The sequence below is a fragment of the Saccopteryx leptura genome, chromosome 4 (genome assembly GCF_036850995.1).
Source record: "Saccopteryx leptura isolate mSacLep1 chromosome 4, mSacLep1_pri_phased_curated, whole genome shotgun sequence".
NCBI classification, from domain to species: Eukaryota; Metazoa; Chordata; class Mammalia; order Chiroptera; family Emballonuridae; genus Saccopteryx; species Saccopteryx leptura.
In genome coordinates this window covers 20,077,558-20,104,442 of record NC_089506.1, presented here as the reverse complement: position 1 = coordinate 20,104,442, position 26,885 = coordinate 20,077,558, and the positions used below count along the sequence as shown (strand labels likewise).

Below are 26,885 nucleotides of genomic sequence, written 5' to 3'. Positions count from 1 at the left end.
TTTACCGACTGTCTGAATCCAATGCGAACCTGCATGGGCCGGGCGGCTCTGATGGTGGCTGTGACTACTGTCTTCACAATTAACAATACACTCATGTCCTATACACTCAAGTCAGAAATTGTGGAAGTATACTGAAATGTTCTTTCTTGTTCAACTTCCTTATCAGTTTACTTCTTTCACAACATCAATATTTTATTCTCTCCCAATTATCCCTCCATCTCCATTGCCAAATAATGTTCTAAAACATAAAGCTGACTGTATAATTCTTACTTAAAATACTCTGATATCCAATTATCTGTAGAAGTCAGGGCCAAATTTTTTGGTAGGATTTACCTCTTAGCAGTTCTATACATTTTATACTTCAGTAACAATCCCTTGTGATGCTAATCTCTATTCATTCTTCATACCTGTGTCTAAATTATTTTCTCTGTGGAACAAATTATGTGTCCTTGCTGTTCTTCTTGTTCTGTTCAGCTTTCCCAGCTCTGTGAAGATTACTGGTACAGTATGTTTTGAACTAGTACCCAGAACATATGAGTTCCTTGAACTCAAGGATTTTGTCTTAATCAATTTTCTATATTCAGTACTGCTCTTCAATTCTCATATATTATTGAAGATCAATAAGTTAAAAGGAAGAAAAAATGGGAGTGAAGGCATAAAAAATGTTGAAATTTAAATTCTATTTTATTTTACTTAGAATTATTCTATTATATGCAAAACATGCTGTTTCTGTTTACTAATATATTTCCTTGTTCAATACTTTAAATACACATCAGCTGTATGGGTGATGATGTGAATTTATTGAAACTGTTATGATAAGCCTAGCCAATGTTGATTTTTCTCATAAAACATGGAAACAATGTTGTTGAACAGTTCTTTCTAACAGAAAATAAAAGAAGAAGAAAGGAAAACACAGTGTTATTCATTTGAGACTGGAAAATAAGTTGCCAACATTTGGAGAAAAATAATTAATTTAAAATATGTTTTTACTTTCATTTAACAATTTTTCATAATTATAAAAATATTTCAAGGAATTTACTCTCAAATGCCAAACTGTTTTCTCCTCTACTTCTGAAAGTTCCAGAAGATAAAAAAAAGATAATGGAAAAGCTACTTGGTGATTATATGGATAATGCATTAGAATAAATTTGTTTTCTTCAAGATGAAGTATATTTCAAAAATAAATAATGTGTAACAAATAAAGGAAATTAGACTTAATTTTATCAGTGCTATCATACAGAGTCCCTTCTTGCTTATATTTTTTAACTTTCAAGCAGCATGTATTTTACTAACATTTCTCTGACTTTTAAAGGAAAAAAAGCTCTTCATTTGTTAATTCTTTTCATGTCTGTTGGGTAAATGAGTTTGTATAGTTTGTACATTTTGAGTTTGCTCACTTTTATTGTTAGAAAATGGTGCTGGGCAGCCATGTATGTGTTTGCCTTCAGAGCAGGGCAGTTGATTGCAAATTGCAGATTACCTTCCTGCTTGGGAAGGGCCATTGTTATGCTAATGTTGGCTGGAGGAGAGGTTTTCTCACCAAAAAGTTTTTAAAAGTGAGAGCTGAGGGAATGCAGAGTGCTGCCATGTTGGCAAAGACGAGAGAGAAGGTGTGCAGATGGGGAACCAGAGCTGAGGGCCTTTTGTGAGCTCCACTGAGACTAGACTGGTGGGGCCTTTGATTCTAGGAGGAACTGAAGAAGATTCTCCTGGTTATGAAACTGGAGGGTGTGTCAAGGCTTTGTGAGCTCAGAATAAAGAGAAAAGTGTTTTCCCTGTGTGATGTTCATTGGCTGATGTGAGACTTGAATAAAGAAATGGCCCACCATTTTTTAGCTCCACTGTTTCTTTACCATCTGTCTGAATCCAATGGGAACCTGCATGAGACTGGCCTCGACGGCCACAACTACTGGCCATACAGTGCCTTGTAGTAAAGCACAAATAAATAAAAATAACCTATTTTCAAATAGAATAAATGTATGGCTTCATAAAAAACACATTTGGGGAAGATATATAGATAACCTCTCTTTCCAAATTCCACTTTCAAAAGAAATTATAATGGTTAAGTAGAACTTTCTTCACTCTGAGGGTATATATTTTCAGAAAATAATAAGTAAATCTAAAATCTATAATCACTAAGGTTGTTATTTTCCCCATGGCTTTAATAACTACTAAGGGAATGAGAAGAAATACACACCTGAGGCCTTTAATAAATCCTAAATGAAAAAAGTGCCACCAAAAACATAACTTAGCTAAACATAATCACATGATTCCATTGTTATGAATTTATTTAAAAGGCAGGCATGTTTGAGTTGATTTAGCACTACACTGTAAACATTCTAACAGAACTTGAAATATAAAATATGAAATAACTTGATAAATGAACTACTTATGTCGTCACATTTTTTTACAGAAGGCTTCATATGTGATTAATGCATGATGACATCTAAAAAGTTAATAAGACCAGATTCCTAGATGAAGTTTTTACCATATTTAAATAATCTTTTAAAGCTTTTTTATGCTTAAGCTAGTCGTCTATATTGTTTTGAGGTTTGGACAATGTCCCTCACCTATGGAGAGTACACCTCATAATCGTTCTTTTGCTGCTTTAAGGTTGTGTTCATTGTTATGCATGCACATTTTCTGTATGACCCTTTTCTGCATAAACTCCTTCATTACTTAGTCTTTATGCAACATAAGCTTTGCTGATCCTTGTGGAAAGTCAGGTATCTAACAGGCTGGCAGTTGCACACAAACACGGATTTCTTTGGGAAAATGAATTGATGTCTTAAAACTGCCTTTATTGTCTTTTTTTAGTTTGTAGTTCTTCACTCCTATTTAGATTTCTGAAGAGAAGTATGATGGGCTTTCTACTGCAGCTAATCCCAGGCAGAAGACTGTTTTCCACCAGCACACCGCACTGCTCATTACTGAGGACAGGAACCTCTCTCAGCTGCACTTTTATTTCTTAATGTTTTTTTTTCCCCATTAGGACTTTTGATATATTGCCATCAAAATGGTTTCTATAGAAATAAAAATCAGCAGGGAAGATGTCCCAAGAGAGGGTCCCTGATTGTCTTCAGAGGCTTCTGGTATTACTTGCAAATATTGATTTATCTGAGTCTTTCCACAATAGTTTTTCATTGTGAAAAAATAAAAACTTGCATGTTCAAAGGATGCTAATTTTATAATTAGTTTGCAAGTCTAAACTATATGGTTAATTTATACAAATCAATAGGAACATATACCTATGACTTTTAACATGGTATCTCATTAAACACAATGCAATTTACTTTTTGTTCTCATTTCAAGATAGCTAACTGATTCTGAAACATTCATGTTTCACCTGTCACTTTTGGAGTATCTCTGCAGATGTGGACAAAGTCAGAATCTGGAAATTTCGTACATTCTCAATATGTATGTTTTCACTCATTTAGTAATAACCGAGTTTTACAAAAATTAGGTGAAAAATAAGTCTCCACAGCCTCTCCTCTTATAACAAGATAACATGGCATGCTCAGAGAAGGTCCAGATGGGAAACAGCCAGGTCCACAGACATCAGAAAGCACCTGTTAATGCCAAAATAAATTCCTTTCATCCTTTTTTTTCCTTTACATTATCTTTAGAGTAATTCTAAGCAAAGTAAGCCTTTAAAGCTTTGTACAAATCACAGCTGGCCTAGGCAGTCACAGTTTTCAAGTCAGTCCAGGGATCTTCAAAACTATTGAGCTGTATGTCACTCTGTGGCCTATGTGGGGTTCAGTTTATGTGCCACACCCAGTTATCTTAAAGATGGTCGCTTTCAGAACTACAAAAATAATGCTTTAGGGTTTTACATTAACCTTTTTTTTTTTTTTTGTATTTTTCTGAAGCTGGAAACGGGGAGAGACAGTCAGACGGACTACCGCATGCGCCCGACCGGGATCCACCCGGCACGCCCACCAGGGGGCGACGCTCTGCCCACCAGGGAGCTACATTAACCTTTTGATATAAAAGGCTCTCTGTTGGCAAATTCCAGATAATGTACAATAGAATCAACAAGATTGTACTTTTCCCATTTCTGGAATCCTTTGATATCCTCAGCCAATATTTCACCATGGACTGGTTAAGCAGATGTGCAGTATTTTCAATATACATTCTTCTTTTCTAGAGAGCATAAGTTGTGACACAAACATATACTTGTGTAAATGTGTGTGTGTGTGTGTGTGTGTGTGTGTGTGTGTGTGTGTGTGTGTGTGTGTGTGTGTGAATGTAGATGATGATATCTCACTGGGAGCACCAGACTTAGATGTTTTTGTTTATGAGTACTAAAAATATTCTCTCCCCTCCAATTCCAATATAATAGAAACTTATGTAGAGAACTGGACAAGAGGAAAGATGATACCCTAATGTATCAGGTACCTTTTCAAAGCCAAATTAGACAGGGACTGACTGGAGAGGACTATAAGTTCATGGGTAAATATTCCAAAGTCCTACAGAAAATATTATTATAATATAACCAACACTAATTTAAGAAGTATTGTGACCATCTGTTTAAGATTTATCATAGGTATATAAATTTGATTTAACAGCAGAAAATTAATAAATTCTCCATAGTAATGTATATATTAATAGAGAACCTTACATCGTCATGTCAAAAAGTGTAGGCAAATCATTCCAGAAGCTCAAAATTATTTCATGATTAACAACAACAATTATCACTTTTTATAAAAACAGAAATGGAAGTTAATTTCCTTTTACCGATATGCATTTTGGTAAACCACAATTCAATTCAATTCCCTGCTATAGTTCTTGTCTTATCACATGGTAGTAAGAAAGGGAAAAATGTAGATCTATGAAAAGCAGATTCTTTAGGGAAGTAGTATCAAAATTCTCATGCTTTCCATACATAATATGGTTTTCTTCATAGAAAACCTAAAATAACTTAGAGATAATTTAATAAAATTAATAAGAGAACTTCTTTGACTTATATTAACAGATGTTATGTGAGCCCTTTCTGGATTGCATTATTAATTCTAATCAAAAGACATTAAAGCAATTTTAAATATAAGGGGAGTATAATACAATCATAAATAACATCTTAACCTAAAGTTATTTTCTAAGAAACTCAAATAGATTAATGTAATATCAGATAATCAATAATATTTTCATGGAAACTGACAACCTGATTCTAAATCTATATAGAAGAGTACTGTACAAAGAATAATAAGGCAATTCTGAATTCTTCCAAAAATTCAAGTGGGCAGATTTTCCCTACCAGAAAACAAAACTTATTATAAAGTCCTAGTTACTAGGTGAACGTGGCTGTGTACTTGAGTTAGTGAAATAGACCAATGGAGTCAAATAAATCCTAGAAACAGATCAACATACCTCTATATGCAACCTGGATTTATGACATTCAGTATTGAATATAAGTGGCAAACAGGCAACTATTCAATAATGGGAAAAATCAAATTGTGTTTACCAGTATACAAAAATTAATTTCAGCTGGATTAAAAATGTCATGTGTAAAATGATAAAATATGGCCTGACCAGGAGGTGGCACAGTGGATAGAGCATCGGACTGGGAAGCAGAGGACCCAGGTTTGAAACCCCAAGGTCGCCAGCTTGAGCGCGGGCTCATCTGATTTGAGCACAGCTCACCAGCTTGAACCCAAGGTCGCTGGCTTGAGCAAACGGTCACTCAGTCTACTGCAGCCCTCCCGGTCAAGGCACCAATGAGAAAGCAATCAATGAACAACTAAGGCAGCACTCATTAAAAGAAAGACAAAAGATTGAATGGGTAATTCACAGAAAAAAACCCCACTTATAGTCAATACAATAATAATAATGAATAAAGCTCTGCATCACTACAAATTTGGCCATTATAAATAAAACAAACAAAAAACATATTTAATTCAAATCTTTTCTGTCACATGGGCTTGTATCGTCTTCATGGCTGAGCTAACGTGCTATTCACTATTTTCCACTTTAGAGCCATAGCAAATGAATACCATTATGTAGGAGTTTTGAAAGCTACTACTTTAAAATATAGTGAAACTTATAAAAAGATATTTATCATTGAATAAAAATTTTTTTGGAAGTAGTCAACTGTTTTAGATAGGTGTTTTAAAATCACGTTAGTCTTACCAAGTTTCCATGCTTATTTAAAAATATAAAGTTAAAAAAAATTTTTTTTATACCTGCTGTTAAGGTGACTAAGATCCTACATAAAATAAGAAGATAGACTTCAGGCTCAAAGAATATTTAAAGTTTTCTATTTAGTTAAATTATTGTGTGACAATATTTAATTCTTTAGTCCACTACATAAAATATGAGAAAGTATATAGCTTTTTTATTAGAGTAACCTTAAGAGGACACATAATATAGTATAAAACGAGTTCCAGGTCAATTTATTGTCTTATTAGCAATGTGTCATTAGATGAGTCATTTAATTATTTAAAATCTTTATTTTTATATATGTAGAATTAAAACCTATGTGTCCTCCTTGTTAGGCTATGTAAGATTTAAAAATGATTACTATCTATATCTATCATTTGTATAAATATATATCTATATATTACATTATAATGTATATCTCATGATTGTTTAGCATAACAGATATGTGAAGTCAAATTAAGACTTAGTGATCTGTGGTGGTTCAGCAATATGGGGATTTGCATTCACTTCTGATGAGAGAGAAAAATAGTAAATATTATCTGGGGTCCTTATACTTTGAACAAACAATTCAATTTCAAGGAAATTACCCTAAAAAAGTAGTATTTATGTGCACAAAGATGTAGTAGCTACAAATAAGTTGATGATAGCCATTTTAGGCTTATTAGATATAACTTAAATTTTACCCAACACAGAATTAACAAATCACTGCAGTTCAACACAATGCAATACTTTTAGCCATTTAAAATCTTGCAGAACACTACTAAATGGCTTAAATTAAAAACTAATATTAGATATCATTAAGATATGTATAAATATCTATTTTGTTAAAAGAGTCTCACAATATCTTCTCTGGTCAAAATAATTGCATTTGGAAGCTTTCTTTTCAAGTTGAAGTCACCTCCATTTCTTCTCCCCTTGTTAGACCCTCTGCTTTCTCTTTCATCCCCATTAGAAACTCAATCTTATTACGTAATATGAAGAAATACTCAGGAAATGTTATTTTATCTTATAGATTCCTACTTTAACACATAACAGAGCTTTTATTAAAAAGTGAGCCAGGTACCTGAATAAAAAATACACAGTTATTCTTGGGAAGCAGCAATATCTCAAAGAGATGTCACCTTACATAGAAGTGTTTTATTATCCTTTAGAGATAAAATAACTTTTTTTAAATTTTTTATTTATTCATTTTAGAGTGGAGAGGGAGAGACAGAGAGAGAGAGAGAGAGAGAGAGAGAGAGAGAGAGGAGAGAGAGAGAGAAGGGGGGAGGAGCTGGAAGCATCAACTCCCATATGTGCCTTGACCAGGCAAGCCCAGGGTTTCAAATCGGTGACCTCAGCATTTCCAGGTCGATGCTTTATCCACTGCACCACCACAGGTCAGGCCAGAGATAAAATGATTTTTAAGTTAATATTATCTAAAGATAAATCAGACTGTCTTTGGAGGTCATGAGACTTCAGTTGCCTAGTGCTGAAAGGGAGAATGACCACATTACAAAGATAAAATAAAGAGGGTTCAAAAGTGGTTGGAAAGTGGACTAGTTAAAATTAAGATAATTTTAAAGCTGAATTCAATGATAATTATCCCATCCATTACACAGGGGTGAGCAAATGTAAATTTACAGTTTTAATACAAATAAATAATACAATAATAACAAAAAGATAAATTGTGTTTTGTATACTCTTAATTGTAAACCTACTTTTGCCCACCCTGTACAATAAAGGAGTGAAGAGTAAACAGGCTGCTGCTGAAAGGTTACTCTGATCTACTTGTTTTAAAGACAAAAACAACCAGGACAATGATCAATCTTTACCAAATAATAATTTACTTGATTTCTCAGTTATAAATTTTAGAGGCCATGCAAAGTTATTTGATAAGTTTGTATGGCTTTTGTATTTATATGTGGGGAAAGTGATAATGTTAAAAGACTTGTAGGGTAAATACAAAAAACTGATTGTATAAACAAGTATTATACTTGATATAGAAGGATTGGCAACATTCATAGTATAATTACATTATCCATAAACATCTTGCCTCCTAGTTTTCTATACATGTCATGAGATAAATAGGTCCTGTCTAGAGCCATGATCAAAATCAATATATTTTGTTTTCTGAATCAAATGGGCAAGATTTCTTGACTCATGTCTGATTTTAGGCACAGATGTGGAGGACAGTTCCAGGATACCTCAGACTGACATTCACAGAACCCCCGAAGCATACTCAACACAAACAGCACCCAAGAATCACCCCTAAAATGCCTTGTCAGGAAGTGAACACCCTTGAGACTATCTACAACCAATGGGGCAAAGAGATAATGAACAAATGCACCAGCCTCTAGCCTTTCTTTTTTCTTTTTTTTCTTTTTTTTTTTTTGTATTTTTCTGAAGCTGGAAATGGGGAGAGACAGTCAGACAGATTCCCGCAGGCGCCCGACCAGGATCCACCCGGCACGCCCACCAGGGGCAGCGCTCTGCCCACCAGGGGGCGATGCTCTGCCCCTCCGGGGAGCTGCTCTGCCGCGACCAGAGCCACTCTAGCGCCTGGGGCAGAGGCCAAGGAGCCATCCCCAGCGCCTGGGCCATCTTTGCTCCAATGGAGCCTTGGCTGCGGGAGAGGAAGAGAGAGACAGAGAGACAGAGAGGAGGGAGGGGAGGGGGGTGGAGAAGCAAATGGGCGCTTCTCCTATGTGCCCTGGCCGGGAATCAAACCCGGGTCCCCCGCACGCCAGGCCGATGCTCTACCGCTGAGCCAACCGGCCAGGGCCATCTCTAGCCTTTCTATAGCACAATTATGGAAGGCATTTTGGAAGTTCTTTTATGGGTTGGCCACATTTTGAAAAGAAAAATACTTTGTTCTAATGTCAAGCCATTTGTATAGTTTTCTGTCATATATAATATCACAAATTTTTAGATTAACCTTGCTTAGAGATCAGAAACCAACAGATGAATAGACTTGTAACACTCTTCTTCTCCTCCTAACCCTCTAGAGATAATGAAAATTAGGGCTAACATTTATTGAACACATAAACTACTTTAGGCATGTATTAAGCACTAAGAATAATGTCCAATAATATAATTTTCAGAATAAAACTCCGAGAGCAATTAAAAACAATAATATCCCCTTTTTATAGTTGATGAAATGAAAGCACAGATGGGATAAAAATACCTGTCCCACAGTATACAGCATTCAGAGGACCCAAAGCTAGAAAAAACTATACACTATTTAAGCTCTGAGTTCAAATATACTCATTCCTGGTTCAGTCCTGACAGTTCTATTTTCATTACCAATTTTGAATTTAAGAAATTAGGAAACCTATGCTCATTGTTACACTATTCCAGAAACTCAATGTAGTCAGTAAAAATGTTTGATGAAATCAATTAATGATCAATTATCATGGTAGCAGAATAATTTTCTTGCCATCCTTCCCCCCCCACACACACAAACACACTCAAAAATCCAGATCTTAATTACTAAAGTCTATAAATATGTTACCTTAAAAGCAAAGGAGAATTTAGATCACAAATGGAAGTGAGATTGTTACTCGGGTTACTTCAAAATAGGGAAACTATCCCAAATTATCCAGGAGGGTCCAGAATACCCAGAGGATCTTTACAAACAAAAGAGGGAGGCAGAAAAGGGAAAATCAGAGATACAATAGAATGAGACAGACTTGGCCTGTTACTGCTGGCTTTGGAGATGACCTAAGGAACCAGGAGCCAAGGAATGTCAAGGGCCTCTAGAAGGCAGAAAAGGCAAGGAAATGGAGTCCCCTAGAAAAGAGCACAGCTCTGCAAATGCTGTGATTTTAGCCCAGTGAAAATCTTTTCAGGCCCTGGCTGGTTGTTCCGTGGATTGAGCATTGGCCTGGCTGGCATATGGAGGTCCCAGGTTTGATACCCTGTCAGAGCACACAAGAGAAGTGACCATCTGCTTCTCTCCCCTTCCCCTCACTCCCTTCTCTTCCTCTTCCTGTCCTGCCTCCAATGGCTCAGTTGGTTCAAGCAACACCCCAGGTACATAGGGATAGCTCAGTCGGTGTGAGTTTCAGCCGTAGGCACTAAAAATAGCTTCGTTGATGTAAACATCAGCCCAAGACAGTGTTGCTGGGTGGGTCCTGGTTGGGGTATATGCGGGAATCTGTCTCACTATCTCCCCTCCTTTCATTAAAAAAAATATATTTTTAGACTTCCAACCTCCAGAACTATGTACATATAATACATTTTTGTCTTAAGCCAATACGTTTGTAATAATTGCCATAGCAGCAATGTAAAATAATGCAGCCAGTAAGTAATTAGAAAATGTAGGCAACCCTACATTTAAACTTGTAATATTTGTTTCCTTTCTCCTTCCTTATCACTCTTCTTCCCTCCCTTTCTTTATACTGAAATGAAAGATTGCCCAGGTTATCATTTATCAGAACACAGAATTTATCTACTTATGCAAAGCACATTCACAGAAAACTTCACAGGTGAAATTAGAAATAAAATTTATTTTGACATACTTTAGCATGATACCTTTGCAGACAAAGGTTAGCCTGATGATTAAATATACAATAGATTTAAAACAAAAATGTGTTCTTCCTTAAATTTCAATATGCCTCTAAAATTGCAGATCAAGTTTATACTACTGTTTTCACTAAGTGATTTTAGCATCTATCATTTATCTTAATCTCTTCCCTTGACATTATTTGGCATGTCCTAAGCTTTCAATTTACATAGCTACATGAAGACACAGAGGTTACTTCAGGAGTTTTCTATGATTTAGTTGAGAAAGTCAGAAAAATAGCATTTAAGTATGCTCATTCCTCTTCACCTCTAACTTCTCCCAACCTACTAAATAAATCTGCTTGAAATGATGACCTAGCTGCTAAATAAATCAGATCTCAGAAGCTCTCTTTCTTGTTACAGAAATTCTTCTTCAGGATCTGAATGTATGGTATACACATGCATGTATCCACACAAAGTAGAAATGAGACAGAGCTATAGGGAGGAGATACAGATGTCCTCTCTGACATGCTATTCAAAGCCAGAATTTTGTGCAAATCACTTAACCTGAGACTCAGTATGCATAATGAAGACAGTAATACATATCTCCTTAATGTAAATGACTGTTGTTTATCAATAGCAAAAATTATGCCAATATGTTAGTACCTTCTTTATTTTGATTAGAAGTGCTGCTTCATTTCTTTGTTCTAAAATATAATATGTAATATATTTTCTACATTTATTTTTTGTTTTAATTTTCCTTCCTGCGATCTTTTATCATTTTCACTTGAATGCCTTTAAAAGACCTACATTGGATTGAGTATTAGTCAGTATTACATAAAATGTTCAACATTATCTTGTATATTATTATGTGTATATGAGAAATAAGTAACAAATTTAGAAGGGCTGTGCAAGTGCTGCAAGAGGAATAATGTCATTTCTTTAATACATAATACTAAAGTAGTATATTTATGACTGTTATAGTAACAATAATTATTTCTTACATTTATTGACCTCTTATTATATATCAGATATCAGGTTTTATATAGATAAGTTCAAATTAAGTAATATTTCTTATATCCTCCTTTTATAGATGAGAAACTCCTGATTTTGAAATCTTGTAATTAAGTTTCCTTTAGCCACTTTCCCAGAAAGCAGAAGAGTTGTAATGGCTGCGGCATTGTTTATAGTCACTCCATAGGAAGCCCTCCAGTAATTACTGCCAAACCTGTTCCTTCCTCTCCAAACCCTCCTCCTCCTTTCTCATCTGATCCTTTAAAACAGCCAGATTGTCATGAAACTGAACATATTTGTATTCAGTGACCGTTATCATGGTCTAGAACTTATTCTGTTGAATAAATTTCTTATAGCTAGTCTTAGTGGGCCACAATTAAATTTTTTTAGTATATTTCATAACAGTAACTTTAAAAATAATTGCTAAATGGTCATTACTTTTTAAAATAGGGATTGACTCTACAATAATGAAAGAGTGTTGGTATATAATTAATTCATTTGACTTAGAACTTCAATTTGTATATTTTTATTTTTCTATTATTTTAAAATAATTTTGACTAATGACTCATTATTTAAAAAATGCCAATTTTCAACATGATCTCTGGAAGGTACAGCTATTGATATCACTTTGAAATAATAATTAGTATTTTTCCTTATTTGAATTTTAATTCATGAGCGATATAAGTAATTATAAACTCCATAAGTTCTGTGGAATACTTGGGACTTTTAATGGTTTCCAATATGCTTGTTCTGTCAGAAAACACATATAAGTAATGTTAAATATTATTTCCAAAACAAAACAAAAAAAACCCTATAAACAATCTTAATCTTGGAATAGACTGGCCAGAACCTCAAAAGATTTGAACATGTTATTAGTTTTTTCAAAATATTTTTTGAAATATATTTCTTTTTTCCATTGCACTATTCTTAAATAGTACTGGAATATGTAGCCACTATCATAAGGAAAGAAAAAGAAATAAAAGCCATATAAATTTTAAAATGAAGAATAAAATTATCTCTATTTGTATATGACATGATTATCTACAAAGGAAATAACCTAAATCTGAAAATTTTTCTATACATACTGAGTTCAGTAAAGTCATATGATACAAGGATATAAGATCAATGCATGAAAAGACCTATCAGGTGTTATGTTAACAATTAATATATAGAGATAAAAATTAAAACATAATACCAATTATTGTTACTTCAAACAATGTTAAAACATGTACACAGTGGTGGGATTCAGCTGGTTCTCACTGGTTTGGCAGAACCAATACCTAATTGTTTTGTTGAGTTCGATGAACCAGTTGTTAAAATGGCACTTATAATAAGGGTTCTCTCTAAGGTGGGAAGCTGGCCAGTTGCCCAATGTGAAAATCACAAACTTACATTCCTTACTCTTTTGTAATGTTCATCTGCACAAGAGCATATTCTAATCACCTGTAGTAATGTTCATCCCATTCACAGGTAAAAAAAAATTGCAAGTGAGGATGTCAATCAAGAAGTAATATGAAAATATCTTAAAAAACAGTTTTATTGTTTTCTGTCAGGTATTATTTAATATTTTTTCTTCAATATTTTAAAACTGTTTTTTGTAACAATCTAGTTTTGTGTAACTCTTTAATTGTTCTTATTTAACTATTAAATGCATGAAATAATAAACTGCCTTTTGGTATATTGTTTTTTAATACTTAAAAAAGGACAGAGAACCAGTTATTAAATTATTTGAATCCTACCACTGCATGTATAGAATGTATATTCTGAAAGTACCAAATATTTATAAAAGATATCACTTAAAACATGAAAAAAATGAAAAAACATAATATTTTCGTGACAGGAAGACTCAGTTATAGCAAAGGTGTCAATTCTCCTAATATTTACTTGTAAATTTAATGCAATTTCTATCAGAATCCAATCAGGATATTTTTAAACAGAAATACATTTTTATGAAATTTATGTATAAAGGCAAAGGCTCTAAAATAGAAAAATCAATCCTGAAAATGAAGAATAAGTTTATAGTACTCTCTTTACCCAATATCAAGGCAAAATTGCTGCCTACTATTTATAGCTACAGTAATCAAAATATTATGATACTGTCAGACAGATAGTCACACTAAAAAATGTAAAGAATAAGGAATTTAGAATGAGACTCAAATATACCAGTTTTTTTGACAAAGGTGCAATAGGAATTCAGTCAAAAAAGAAAATACATTGCAATAATTAAAGATTCATAGGCAAAAAGAAAAGATTCATAGGTAAAACACACATGTACATACATACGTGCACATACATACACACACCCACACACAAATATGTTGACCTAAAACTTATATCTTACTCAAAAATTAATTTAAAATGTATTACCGACTTAAATGTAAAATTATAAAGCTTTTAGATAAAAATTAGACTAGACAAAATTTTTAGTATGTATGGTTTTGCAAAGTATTCTTAGATTTGATAATAGGAGTGTGATCCATAAATTAAAAAAGATAATACCTCATCAAAACTTATAATTTGTACCATTAAAGACCCTGTTAAGTGGATAAAAAGGAAAGCTACAGAGATGAAGAAAGTATTTGCAAACCATGTATGCAACGAAAGACTAGAATTTGGAATATATAAAGAACTCTCAAAATATATAAATATTCTAAGTGGAAAATGAGCAGCAACAGATTATCTGTAGATATTTTGTTGAAGTGGATAGATATATGGAGGAAAAATTAAACACATTAAAAGGTAATGTTCAATATCATTAAGCATTAGTAAAATGCAAATTAAAAGCATAATGAAACATCACTGCACAACTATTACCATGTCAATACATAGATTTTAGATTACAAAAAGATGACAACACCAAACCTGGAGAGGATGCAGAGAAACTGAATTATTCACACATTGCTGGAAAAATTATGAAATATTATACCTACCATTGAAAATAGTCTGGCATTTTTTTTATAAAACAAAGCTTACATCTGCCATGTAAGTGTGCACATATGAGTGCACTGTTTGGACATTTATCTTAGGTAAGTGAAACTTATATAAAGAGAAAACTTTCCAAAGATTTTCATAGTAACTTTATTTGTAACAGAATGTAAACAGATGCTCTCAATGGGTAAATGGTTAAATAAACTGTGGTACATGCATACTCTGGAATACTAATCAGTAATACAAAGGAAGAAACTACTGTTACACACAATTTGAATGAATTTCTAGGAAACTATGTTGAGTTAAAAGAAAATCCCAAAAGGTCACAAGTAAATGGTCCTCTATATAACATTCTTTTTATTTTTATTTTTTCAGGTGAGAGGAGGCAAGACAGTGAGGGAGACTCCTGTATGTTCCTCCACCAGAATTCTGCCGGCAACCCGGTCTGGGGCCAATGCTTGAGTGCTGAGTTATTTTTAGTGCTTGAGGCTGATGCAATCAGACCAACTGAGCTATCTTCAATTCCTGGGGTAAGGCTCAAACCCATGGAGCCACTGGCTGTAGGAGAGGAAGAGGGAAAGAACTGAGAGAGGGACGTGGAAAGAAGCAGATGATCAATTCTCATGTGTCTTGACTCTGAATCAAACCACTAACTCAGGACATCCACATGCCAGGCCTATGCTCTATCCACTGAGCCACTGGCCAGAGCTATAAGACGTTCTAACATACTAGAGGTTAAGATGAGAATGGGTGTGCTCTTACAAGAGCAACAAGGGATTCTTGTGGCAATGAAAGTACTAGGTATCTTGACTGTATCAATGTCAGTATCTTGTTCAGGATATTGTTCTGCAAGATGCTATCCTTATATGAAACTGTAAATGTTGTATGGAATCTTTCTGTATTTGTTCAGTTCTTCACAGGTAGCCCCGTTATCAACAGAGTTGGCCTCCACCCCCCTCTGATGCACTCTTCACTTGAGCCCTTGCTCTATGTAAAGCCAGAAGCCACGGCCACTATCACAGCAGCCTGGCCCATGCAGGTTCGCATTGGATTCGGACAGTCGGTAAAGAAACAACGGAGCCAAGAACTGATGGTCTGTCATCTTTAATCCTAGCTTGCACCCGGCGGGCAAGTAAAACTTACACTGGGCTCCAAAACCCACTCACATTCAGTGCTCACAAAGCCACTGACTTATCCGAGTTTCCTAGAATCAAAGGTTTCTAGCTCACTAGCCTTATTCTCCTCTGTTCCCCATCTCCTTCCTTATCCCAGATACAAACTCTACACAAACTGGCATCTCACTCAGCACTCCACCATCTTGGCTGCTTCTCCTGGCCACATGGCCTCTTTCTGCTCTCTGCTCTGCTCCCTCTGCTCTCTCATGCTAATCATCCCAGGAACCAAGAGAGCAAGCTCCCGCTCCATCCCCATTTTATAGTATAGAAATCCAAACCCTTAATCCAATATACAAAATAGGGAAGTCTCTAATACAAAGTCATTTCTCTGAGGCATGATTGGATTGTACCACCCCACATCAAAATGGGTGGGAAAGGCTTAATCCCAAAACCAAGCCCCAGGCTACAGGGATTCTGCCTGCCCACAGAGACACACATTAATATCACCTGGGCAATAGCCTCCACGTGGGCAGCGCCACTTTAACAAAGTGAGCATAATACATTTTATCTGCCCAACACTCCATCATGTGTCTTTCCCAAGCTTATGTGCCACTCTCTTATCTGTTCACCTTCCACTTGCTTGCTTCTGCTTTTCCTGGGAAGGAAGGGAGTGAAGCAAGGAGGGAAGGAAAAAAGAAGGAAGGAAAAAGAAGTTATCTGTTCATCTGCCATCAACATCTTGTGTTCTCGTTCTGCATCTATAATTATAAGCCTTTGACCCATAAATGGAGATGCAAATACTCAAGACCCTCAATACAAACAGCACACTTTTTTTTTTTAAGTTAGTTTCACACACTGTATCCAGCTCTGAAATACTGTCTCAATCTACAAATTCCCTTCATCCCATAATCTTCTGGTCTTGATGTTTGTTCACTATTTCCTTGGTATTTCAACATCAGAATTCCTCTATTGATTTTGACATTTTTCAGTCAGCTCTAGGCATTCTGAGTTGCATACAAGTAACTTTTCCACTTTAACTTTAACTCTCTAGAACTCAGTACTTGACATCAAACATTTAGAGTTATAAAGAGATGGAGAAATGAGTGTTTTGGCTCATCTAACTAAAATGTGCCCATTGCAAAGAAATTTTGAAAGGGCCATATTAAATTTTTTGAGAATCCAGATACTAAAAGTAAGGTTTTAGTTTGGTGAAGAAGACAATACAAAGTGAGGATATATAGTGTCTTGAGTTCTTGAACATAGGTATGTTAAAATTAACTGCCTAGGAGTCTTCTGCAATAGGAAAAGTAAGATAAGGGGGAGAGCTGTGAATTGAAGAAGAGTGCGAATTTAAGAGCCATTTTGAAAGCTGATATTATCTAATTGATAACATATTAGAACTATGTTTTTCTTTTCTTCTTTTGGAAGTTACTTATTAGGTTTCTATATTATTAAATTACTTCCTGTGGCAGAAATGGTTCATTTTCTCATTTAGTCCTTTCTTCCTTAATTAAGAAAGTCTCCACCTAAAGCGGAGAAAACAACCAACCACCATTAGCAGTAGCATTTCTCTGCTACCTTTGCAGTTACACGTAGGCACACAACTGAATTTTGGCCAATACAGCAGTGATGAGTGATGTTCCCAGTCTGTGACATTCTAAGAAAAGCCCTTTCTTCTGACTTCTTTCTCTAACTTCTCCGATGCTGAAATGCAGAGATGATGGAATGTGCCAGCCTCAGAATGATGCAGAAGGGCAACTACCTGATTGAAAAGATTGCAGATCTGAAAATTTTAAGGATCCTGTATCAGTGAACGTCTCACAGTATCTGCCTATGTCTGCACTCTGAGATGAGAGAAAATAAAATTTATATGTTTGAGCTCCTGTGTTTTGGAAAAATAACTAGTATTACTTATCCATCTTTTATCCCTCTGCTGACATTTTCTCAAGAGCTCTTTAAATATCTCTAAATATCTAGTAAGTATAAAATTTTTCATCTTAATACTGAATATGCAATTTTCACATCATCTATGTTCAACTCTCTAATTTTGTTTTCTTCCTTCATCCATGGTGCTATGTCTTTTACTTTCCTTTACAAGTATTTACCTTAAAAATGTCAAATAAACAGGAGAACATTAATGATATTTAAAAATTGTGATATGGTGATATTTATTAAATATCAGATTTGTGCCACACTTATTCTGAAGTGATTTTCATATAAATCCTTTTACTTTAACCAAAATCCTATGTGGTATTTGTTCTAATGTTCCGTTGAACAAGACAAACAATGACAACAATGGCTTAAAGAGATTCAATAATTTATAAAGAATAGCAAGCAGACTAATGACCGCTCCCCTCCAAAGATGTTCACTCCTTCCATCCTAGAGACTGTGAATATGCTACATGACAAAAGGTATTTTACAGATGTGATGAGGGTTACTAATCAACTGACCTTAAAATCGGGAGATTATCCTGGATTATCTAGTATCTGGATAATGTGATAAGGCAATGTAATCACATATGCTATTAAAAGCAGATGATCTCTTTCCAGCTGTTGGCAGAAAAGAAAATAAAAGAGACGCAACAACAACAAAAAAAAAGATACTGGAGATATTGGAATCACGAGAGTGACTCGACCCAGTGTTTCTAGAGGCAAAACTCTTGGAAACCATGAGAAAGAATATTGACAGTCTCCAGGAAGAAATACCAGCTCCTGCTTGACAGCCAGCTAGTGAAGAAAGAAACTACACACAATTCTAGTACACCATAATCTATAAGTAATGTATTTTTTAAACTTTGTCATGATATATAAGAAATCAAACAATTCAAAGGCTATCTTTGAGATATTTGGGGGATTTAAGTCCCACAGCTATAAGGAAGATTTTAAACTTCAAAGGAAACTTAAAACTACTACACAGATATGTTAATTCAACATGGACAGCTCTTTTTAAAAGGGACTGTTTTAAGACATTTTTGTTTTACATTTTTACTATACAATTACCGTATGTATACATGTTTTTCTTTAACAAAAGTAAGGAACATTTAAATGATAGCTTGGAAAAATAACTCACGAAGAAGACTTGTCAGTGCAGCCTAGTTCATTATTTATATACTTCAAACCCCGTAATCGGTTTTTACCTGGACATTTGGGGGTAAGGTAGAGTGGTACTAACCTGTACTGTCTCCAAAATCTGTATCTTCAGTAAGTTTAAAAAACAACTAGAAAATTAGTTGAGTGAGTTGATGATTTATCCCTAGTCTATGAACTTGAAATACCACACTAAATTAATGATTGTACAGTGCTTTGTTTTCAGCACCTGAAATAACCACATTTCTTCATGTGCTGTTTGAACCAAGGAGCTCTATCCTACTGGCTGAGTGCTACCACATTCTTGGCATTTAGACAGGTGGGTGGAACAATGGTCCTACATAATAGAAAGCTTGATTCCAAAGCTGACCCCGTGACAGTGTGTCAATTTAACAGACAAGATAAAGGATGTACAAGACTAATAAAAACAAACCAGAAAATATTGATTTCAGCCCAGAAACATGGTGCTTAATTTAAAAGACAACTCTTCAGAAAATCCTTTCTTCTATTGTCAAACAAGCCTTAGAACTTGTCTATCTTCCCAATCACTCAGTAAGAACAGGCACAAAGGAGTAATACTGTTGGTTGTTAAGCAAAAACAGGACACAAGGTGGATGAATGTTTGGAATTCATTATTGTTTCAGATTGCCAGTTTTAATTTCAACTGCTTGAAAAAAAAGATTCTTTCTGCTCACACAATTGGCTCTTTTTTTTTCCTTTTCTCTCAAAATCAAAAAAGAGAGGTTGAAGTCCAACTAATAGCTTTTAATTTAACATTAAAGGATATTTTAGAGGGCTAAAGTTTTCCTCTTTATAAAGTCAAATAACTCATACATTCACTTTGTTTTCCAAGTGAATATACAATTTGGAATACAAATGAAAGTACAAATTGCAGTTGATTGTTCCTGCCTGGAAACACTATATTTAAGAGTCTTCTGGGTATAAAGGTTTCTATCTTTTATTTGTTTACTTGGTCTCAAACAATAAGTGCATTAAGTGATATCATGGGCCAATGTTAGGGGTAATAAAATGCAAATAAAGTTTTCAAGTATGCATCTGTGAGCTAATGTGTAAAGCTCCCCTATACCCAATGATACAGAGAGGGTGTATTAAGGTCAAATAAGCATATTCAAATTAACATTTAAGCAAACAATGATTAAGCAAGTCAAGTAATATCAAAAGTAAAAAATTACAAATTTTAAGCACGCGATTGTTCATCGTGGTAATGGGGGATTGATGAGTGGTGGTGGTTAGGTAACCAATCGCCATTTTTGTTCTATCTTCCTGAACACTAAGAGTATTTAAATGTATCAGGTAAACTCCTGCTCCTTTTTAGACAGGTTAAATATAAACACCCTAAATGATACTAGATCAATGAATAATTTTAGTTCTGAATGATATTGCCTCAGGTGTATAGACACACTCTAAATGTATCTACTCTTGTCTCTCTGAAACTGAAGTCCCTGTCCAAAATGCCATTGTTTGTCAAGATAGAGCTAGGAAGAATTCGTTTGCATTCTTATGAATATTCCTTAAATAGATATTATTTTTGTGTCACAGATTTACAACTCTGAAATAAACCTCACACGGATCTCTTGTGACATGCAACTTTGAAGCCTTGTCAGCACTGGTAACTAATTATATGAAGAGCCCTGGAGTCAGTGTTTCTTTGTAACGTTATGTGTCAACTGATTCAAATACTGCTTTCAAGTAATGTGGGGTTACTAATCAATCCAGGCTCCCCCACATTGTATTCTACACTATGCATAAATTTCTCCTCTAAGTATGTAAAATTTTAAATTGTATTTGTCTTTGATATCTTTGTTTTTCTTTATTTTAGAAGTATCACAGAAAGGAAAAGAGCTACTATAAAGCTAATATGCAATATTCTAGTAAAGGAGTAAGGACCTAGGGGGCATTTGAGAGTGCATGTACATGGATGTATGTTTGTGTCTGTGAGAAGCAGAAATGTGTTTGAATACAGGGGGATTCTTATCAGTTAAAACACTTCCTAACTCAGTATGCATTTGTTAACAATATGGAGTCACCTGCATACCCACATCAGGCTATTTGCTCTAGGCACGTGCAGTCCTTCATCCTAAGTGCAAAAATATGTTTGGATTCAGGAATTATGGCCTCAAATTATATATTATTGTGGTATTTAGGATCTTCTGCAATCATATGGTACATAAATCTATTGTAAAACTGGTTAATTTTCTGAGATAATTAAAAAATATAAATCATTCAAAAGTATGTGAAGAATAAACTCAAAGTTATCTATTTTTGAGATAAAGAAATGGAAAAACAGAGCCAGAGTAAGATAAATGTATTTATCTATCTACATGCCAGGCATGTGTCAAACACTCATTCACAAATCCACAGAGGGAGAGGGAGAGAGACACACAAAATGAACAAATTAGCAGAGATAACTTCCCCAAGGCAGTTAATCGAAAAGCAGAAAAAAACAGATTTCTCAGGGAGCACCTTATCCCCTGACTAATAGCTCAAATTACATCCAAGGACAGCAGCCAGGATACCAAGAAAATGAAGAAAATAAAGTTGAGTATCCACCTACCTCAAAGAAAAAAATTTAAAAAACTAGTTAATGTGTCTAATTTTGTGATGACAGCACTTCACTGCAGTTGTTTTGAGACAAGTCAAGGTACTATAAAGATCAGAGAAAGGTAAAATTCCATGAATCTTAACAGCTGTCAAAAGCTCTAGAACTTTCCTTCACTTATGAATACAAAGTAACCCATGGGAATATCTGAATATTGATAACATAATCTGGGGTAATTACATAATAGTTTAACTGCTATCTCAGGATTACGTTGGTATCAAAACTGATAATCGGTAAGCACTACTACCAAGGTTCAAAGATTGTTAAATATTAAAAATCATATCTTCCCAATACCTTAGGGTGCATTTCTACCCACATCCCCCACTTTCCCTCCAACCAGCAACTCAAATGTTAGCACAAAGGGCTCTAAAGTCAATGTCATTTCCGATTTGTCTGTGTTCTATTCCAACAATAATCCTTATGCTATTTTTTTTATTGTCCCCTTTCTTCTCATCACAGGACTTAGGAAAATCAATTTGGTCAATTTTTTTGCCTCACATGCATACCTTCTTTCCTGACCCTTCTGAGAAGTTTTAAGAAAAAATGAAAAATGAGGCAGGTGGACAGTCATGGGATTCTTCCCCCCCCCCCAAACACCAACCCGATGTTACAGGCTCCAGCTACTCAGCAAGACACTCTCACAAAAGACAGGAAGACATGGGGTCAGTAGGGACGGTTGTAGTGGGTTGTGACCATGTCCAGGGATGCCCATTGAGGATCTCTATTCAACAATCCTTGTTGAATTTTATTACTATTTAATAGTACATCTTTCTTTAAATTCAGTCAGGCACTTATGTCTGAGACTTTTATAATATTATTTTTATCTTTATAAAATAAGAAGAAAGAGCTAACCTTTTAACATCTTAATTATGTGTGGAAAACATACACAGGTGCACATAGGCATGCATTTGTATACATCCACGTGCACTCTTGTAATTGAACAATAAATTTATCATTATTACTTAGATGAAGAAAAATTAGAGGCATAGAAAATTTACTTAAAATATTGACTAGTAGAGGCAGGATTCAACTCAAAAAGACATGAACTGCAGAGGCCAATTACCATGCTAACTGTTCTCACAGAGCCCAGAGATCTCAGTTGAACTTAACTAGATATGATAGATATCCCATGAACTGTTTCCAAACTTAGATTTGGGAAACATTCAAACATATTTTACTTTCTTCTTTTTTAAAAGTAATGTAGTCCTTTTTTTGGTTATTTAAAAATATTATACTAGGCATTATTGTTGTGATTCAATAGAAATTGTGCTTAAAATTGTCTTCATAAAATTCTTCCCCATCCCCAATCATGCCTTCAACTTTGTTTTGTTTTTGCTCCTGCTTTTCAACTTCAGTTGTTAATTGACTTATGTAACTCTAATATAAGAATAATGATTTTAGTAACTTCTAAATAGTGTGTCATTAGCACTATTTATTTTTTTCTCTTATTTTAAAGAAGTTTATTAGATAGTTAGTTTGTTAACTAATGTACAGGGTATTCAGTAGGAGTCAAAAATGGCTAAAAATCAATCATAGTGCTCAAAAGCTTATGGTAGATATTACATATTTTCTAATTAAAATGAGAAGATTTTTTTAAAATTGAATTTATTGGAGTGACGGTGGTTAATAACATTCTATAGATTCCAGGTATACAATTATACAATACATCACCTGTATATTGTTCTGTGTGTTCACGACCCAAGTCAAGTCTCCATCCATCACCATTTATAACCATGTTACTCTCTTCTACCTCTCTCCATTTTCTTTCTCTCTTGTAATCTCCATACTATTGTCTGTGTCTATGAGGGTTTTTTTTTTCTTTGCTTAATCCCTTTACCTTCTACCCAGCCATCAACCCTTTTCCCCTCTGACAGAAGTCAGTCTATTCTCAGTATCCTTGAGTCTGTTTCTATTTTGTTTGTTAGTATGTCTTGTTCATTAAATTTCACATATAAGTGATATCATACAGTACTTGGATTTCTTTGACTGGCTTATTTCACTTGGCATAATAATCTCCATGTCCATCCATGCTGTCACAAAAGATTTTCTTCATTTCCTATTACATTGGATTAGCACTATTTCCTATTACATTGGATTAGCATCATATATACATATATACAGATATATATAATCTTTTATATGTATATATATATGTCTATATATATATGTCTTTTTGAAGATACTTATGAGCCCTAAAGAATGCACTTTAGTTTACTTATATTATAACATATCCCCTCTTCATTTTAAAGTTATATTTACATTTTAGTTCTTCTGTTGCATCTCTTCTACTTTTAAATAGTATCTATACACTTTGCTATCACCATTAGATAGCTTTACTTAGTGTTTGCCCTATATTTTATTTTCCACATTCATACCCATTTTCCTTCACCTATCCCTCCCTGAGCCTCACAGCTTTATTTATTTATACATTAAACTTACTATTTACATTCACTTCTACATCTATAACCAGTGCCTTTTACTTGAAGACAGTTGGAAAATCAAGTGTTGTGATATCAAGATATTATGTGAGACTCAATTTTAGACATGGGGATCACACATCTTATAAAGTAGATTTTTTTTTTCAGTTGCATATTTTTTCAAGAAGTAAACAATGTTCCAAGACCTCAATCTACAGTACCTGTAACTTTCAGCTTTTCAGCCCCAATGGTAATCTCATCTTCATCTGCAGAAAACAGCACCCTGCCATCTTCACTCGCTCTCACTTCAAATCTTTTACACTGAGCTTCCACAGCATCAGCTCCTATGGTCAGAGGAAAGGTTTAAAAATGAAACTGGTATGCAGGAAACCATTCGTATGTATTTTTTAGAAAGATAAGTGATGTTCATATACTATATAATTTACTTCTGCAGTGTGTTTTACCTCTGAATGAAATTTGTAATTGTATACTTTTCAATAGGCGGTCTAGTTTAGTAGAATAATGCTGAGTCTGATGGTTGGGCATACCTTTAAAAGGTAATTAGGTCATGAGGGTGGATGGAGTCCTTGTGAATGGGATTAGTGCCCTTATTAAAAGACTAAGTAAACTTGTTTTCTCTGTCTCTGCAATCTGCCAAGTAAGGACACAGTGATAAGTTGGCTGTCTGTGAGGAGTTTCTCACCAGACACTGGATCAGTTGGCACTTCGATGTTGGACTTCTCAGCCTCCATAATTGTGAGAAAGACATTTATGTTGTTTAAACCACCAAGCCTACAGTATTGTGTTATAGCAGCCTGGGCTAAGAAAATATTCTGCCATTTTTTTTTGTTAAATATACTACCCTCTGGAATTCAAACACGAGATCATCTTTGTATTCCAGATTGTCCTCCAAATCTAAAATCATGTCTGCTTTCTAGTGGGTCCTTAGCAGAAGAATATTCACTGATTAAATTATAGACTTAAGCTTTCTTTTCCTTTCCTCAGTACTCATGCCCACCTCAGCCTCATTCCCAACCCTATCTTACCAGCTTCAGTAACTTACACCTTGCCATCATCATAGCTTCTGAGGAGCACTTAACAAGAAGAAAAAGTACATTGTAAACCCTGATAACACGTGGGATGATTCTCTGAAAAAAATATGTATGTATATTTCTTTATATTTTGTAACTACATACCTGTTTTCAGGTCAATTGGAAAAGCTGTTAGGACAATGCTGTTAGAACGATTACTATTAGGACACTAAGATAAAACTGGTGTTGATCTTGTGGCTCTCAAGTTGAAAAGTGCAAGAATTATATTTTAAAATAGTTATTTTCTCTTTTATTTTTTAAGCAAAGACTCTTCCTTATGGAATTTAATGGCAATATTGGAAAAACCATGAAAGAGTTACTGTCTTTGGTAATAGTCATTGCATTTGGTCTTGCAAAAGTGATTTCAGAATCTTGTATTCAGTTGAGTGTGTTTTCTTCTAATTATGGTCTAACCCTGCTATAGTGTTATTTTAATCTTTGAACATAATAATTCAACTGGGTGATGTTCCAAACACTGTTTGAGTTCAATGTGTTTATTTAATAAATGTGAATTCTGTGTCTTGAGGACTCAGTTTTAATCTCTCTTCAAGGAACTCAGGCATACATTAAATCTGAACTGCCTAAAAGATATTATAGATATTATACACTTAAAACATTAACATATATATTATGGTGTTTTCTTCAAATGTATTTCATTATTGGGTAAATCAATCTGCATAATATATCATTGACTTTAATGATACTTAGGTGTATTAGATACTACACACTACACATTATATACACATACATATATACATACATGCATACATACATACATACACAAACAATATATATACTGCTCACAAAAATTAGGGGATATTTCAAAATGAATATGAAGCTATAAAATATCCTCTAATTTTTATGAGCAGTGTACATACACACTAGCAAAACTTTTCTTGGCATAATATTTAATGTCATTATATGGAAGATACTTTATTAACATAAAAATCGTATACTGTGTGTCATAAAACAATAGAAATGTGAGTAAAATGTCTAGGTATGGCAAGGTGAGTTGAAATCTTAATTCATTAAATTGAAATAAGTAAAGCAAACAAGAAAATATACTTGGAATAGAAAGATGTATCTAGGTTATACATAAATGTGTCAGAATCATTCAATTAAAATATACAAATTATTATTGCACACTGCACTTTATTCAACATATGAGTGTAATTACAGAAGGCAAAATTGCAAGCAATTAGCAATGCATTAATAGCAAGTAAACATTTTAAATTAGAAAATAATTTTGAATGTAGTGTGCTTCTGTACATTGCTTTTTTTTTGCAAATGGAAAGCAGTAAATATACGTAATTGAGCATGTATTTTATTGTTGTGAATGCTTACGTTTATAGTTAGTATATTAGGTTATATGAAACTAAAATGTATTAGTCTTAACATGCTTTGTGTTGTCTGATTCTGTTTTGCATATTATTGGCATCACATATTCTCAAGTTGGGTCAACTGAAAGCCCAGTCATAGAGAGGGGAGGTAATGTTCAGTTCAGTTGTATCTCAACTAGTGAGGCTCCTGCGGTTCCTGAGAGCAATATGCCTGATGACTCTGGATAAGGAACTCAGTTTCCTTTCTATATATCATAGGAGATGAAGTTATTCTGGCAGTTCTATATTTTATTTGTTATCTTAAACACCAACTCACTAACTAAAGTATGAAAACTAAGTGTTTCCTCAGGTATATCTCTGAAGAGATTTATGTCAGCAACTTCAAAATGAAACAAAGAGCAGTCAGGGATAGAACAAGAGAGGACTGGCAGGAAAGAGAATGAAAATACAGAAGCAAAATAATAGGTTCCATAAAAGGTTTGAGGAGTTCAATACATATCTAAATATTATCTCTCATTCAGTGATGTTCTAAAAATTCTTCTTAAAGAAACAAAACAAAATAATAACGAATCTAACTTCTGTTCTCCTCAGAGACTGTTCCATTGCCTTTTTAATATCTCTGCATTTTT

The 26,885-nt window shown here is 34.3% G+C and overlaps 1 protein-coding gene across 2 annotated transcripts in view; it reads right to left on the bottom strand.

Moving 5' to 3' along the window:
• The window catches only part of SGCZ (sarcoglycan zeta), a 266,376-nt gene that overhangs the window by 24,420 nt on the left and 215,071 nt on the right, over positions 1–26,885 (bottom strand). The window contains exon 4 of one of the 2 annotated variants that reach the window (XM_066383534.1): positions 24,047–24,169. The exons of the other annotated variant lie outside the window; for it this stretch is intronic. Within the exon in view, the coding sequence (XP_066239631.1) occupies positions 24,047–24,169 (123 nt within the window). The remainder of the gene's footprint in view (positions 1–24,046; positions 24,170–26,885) is intronic. 2 annotated transcript variants of the gene reach the window in all.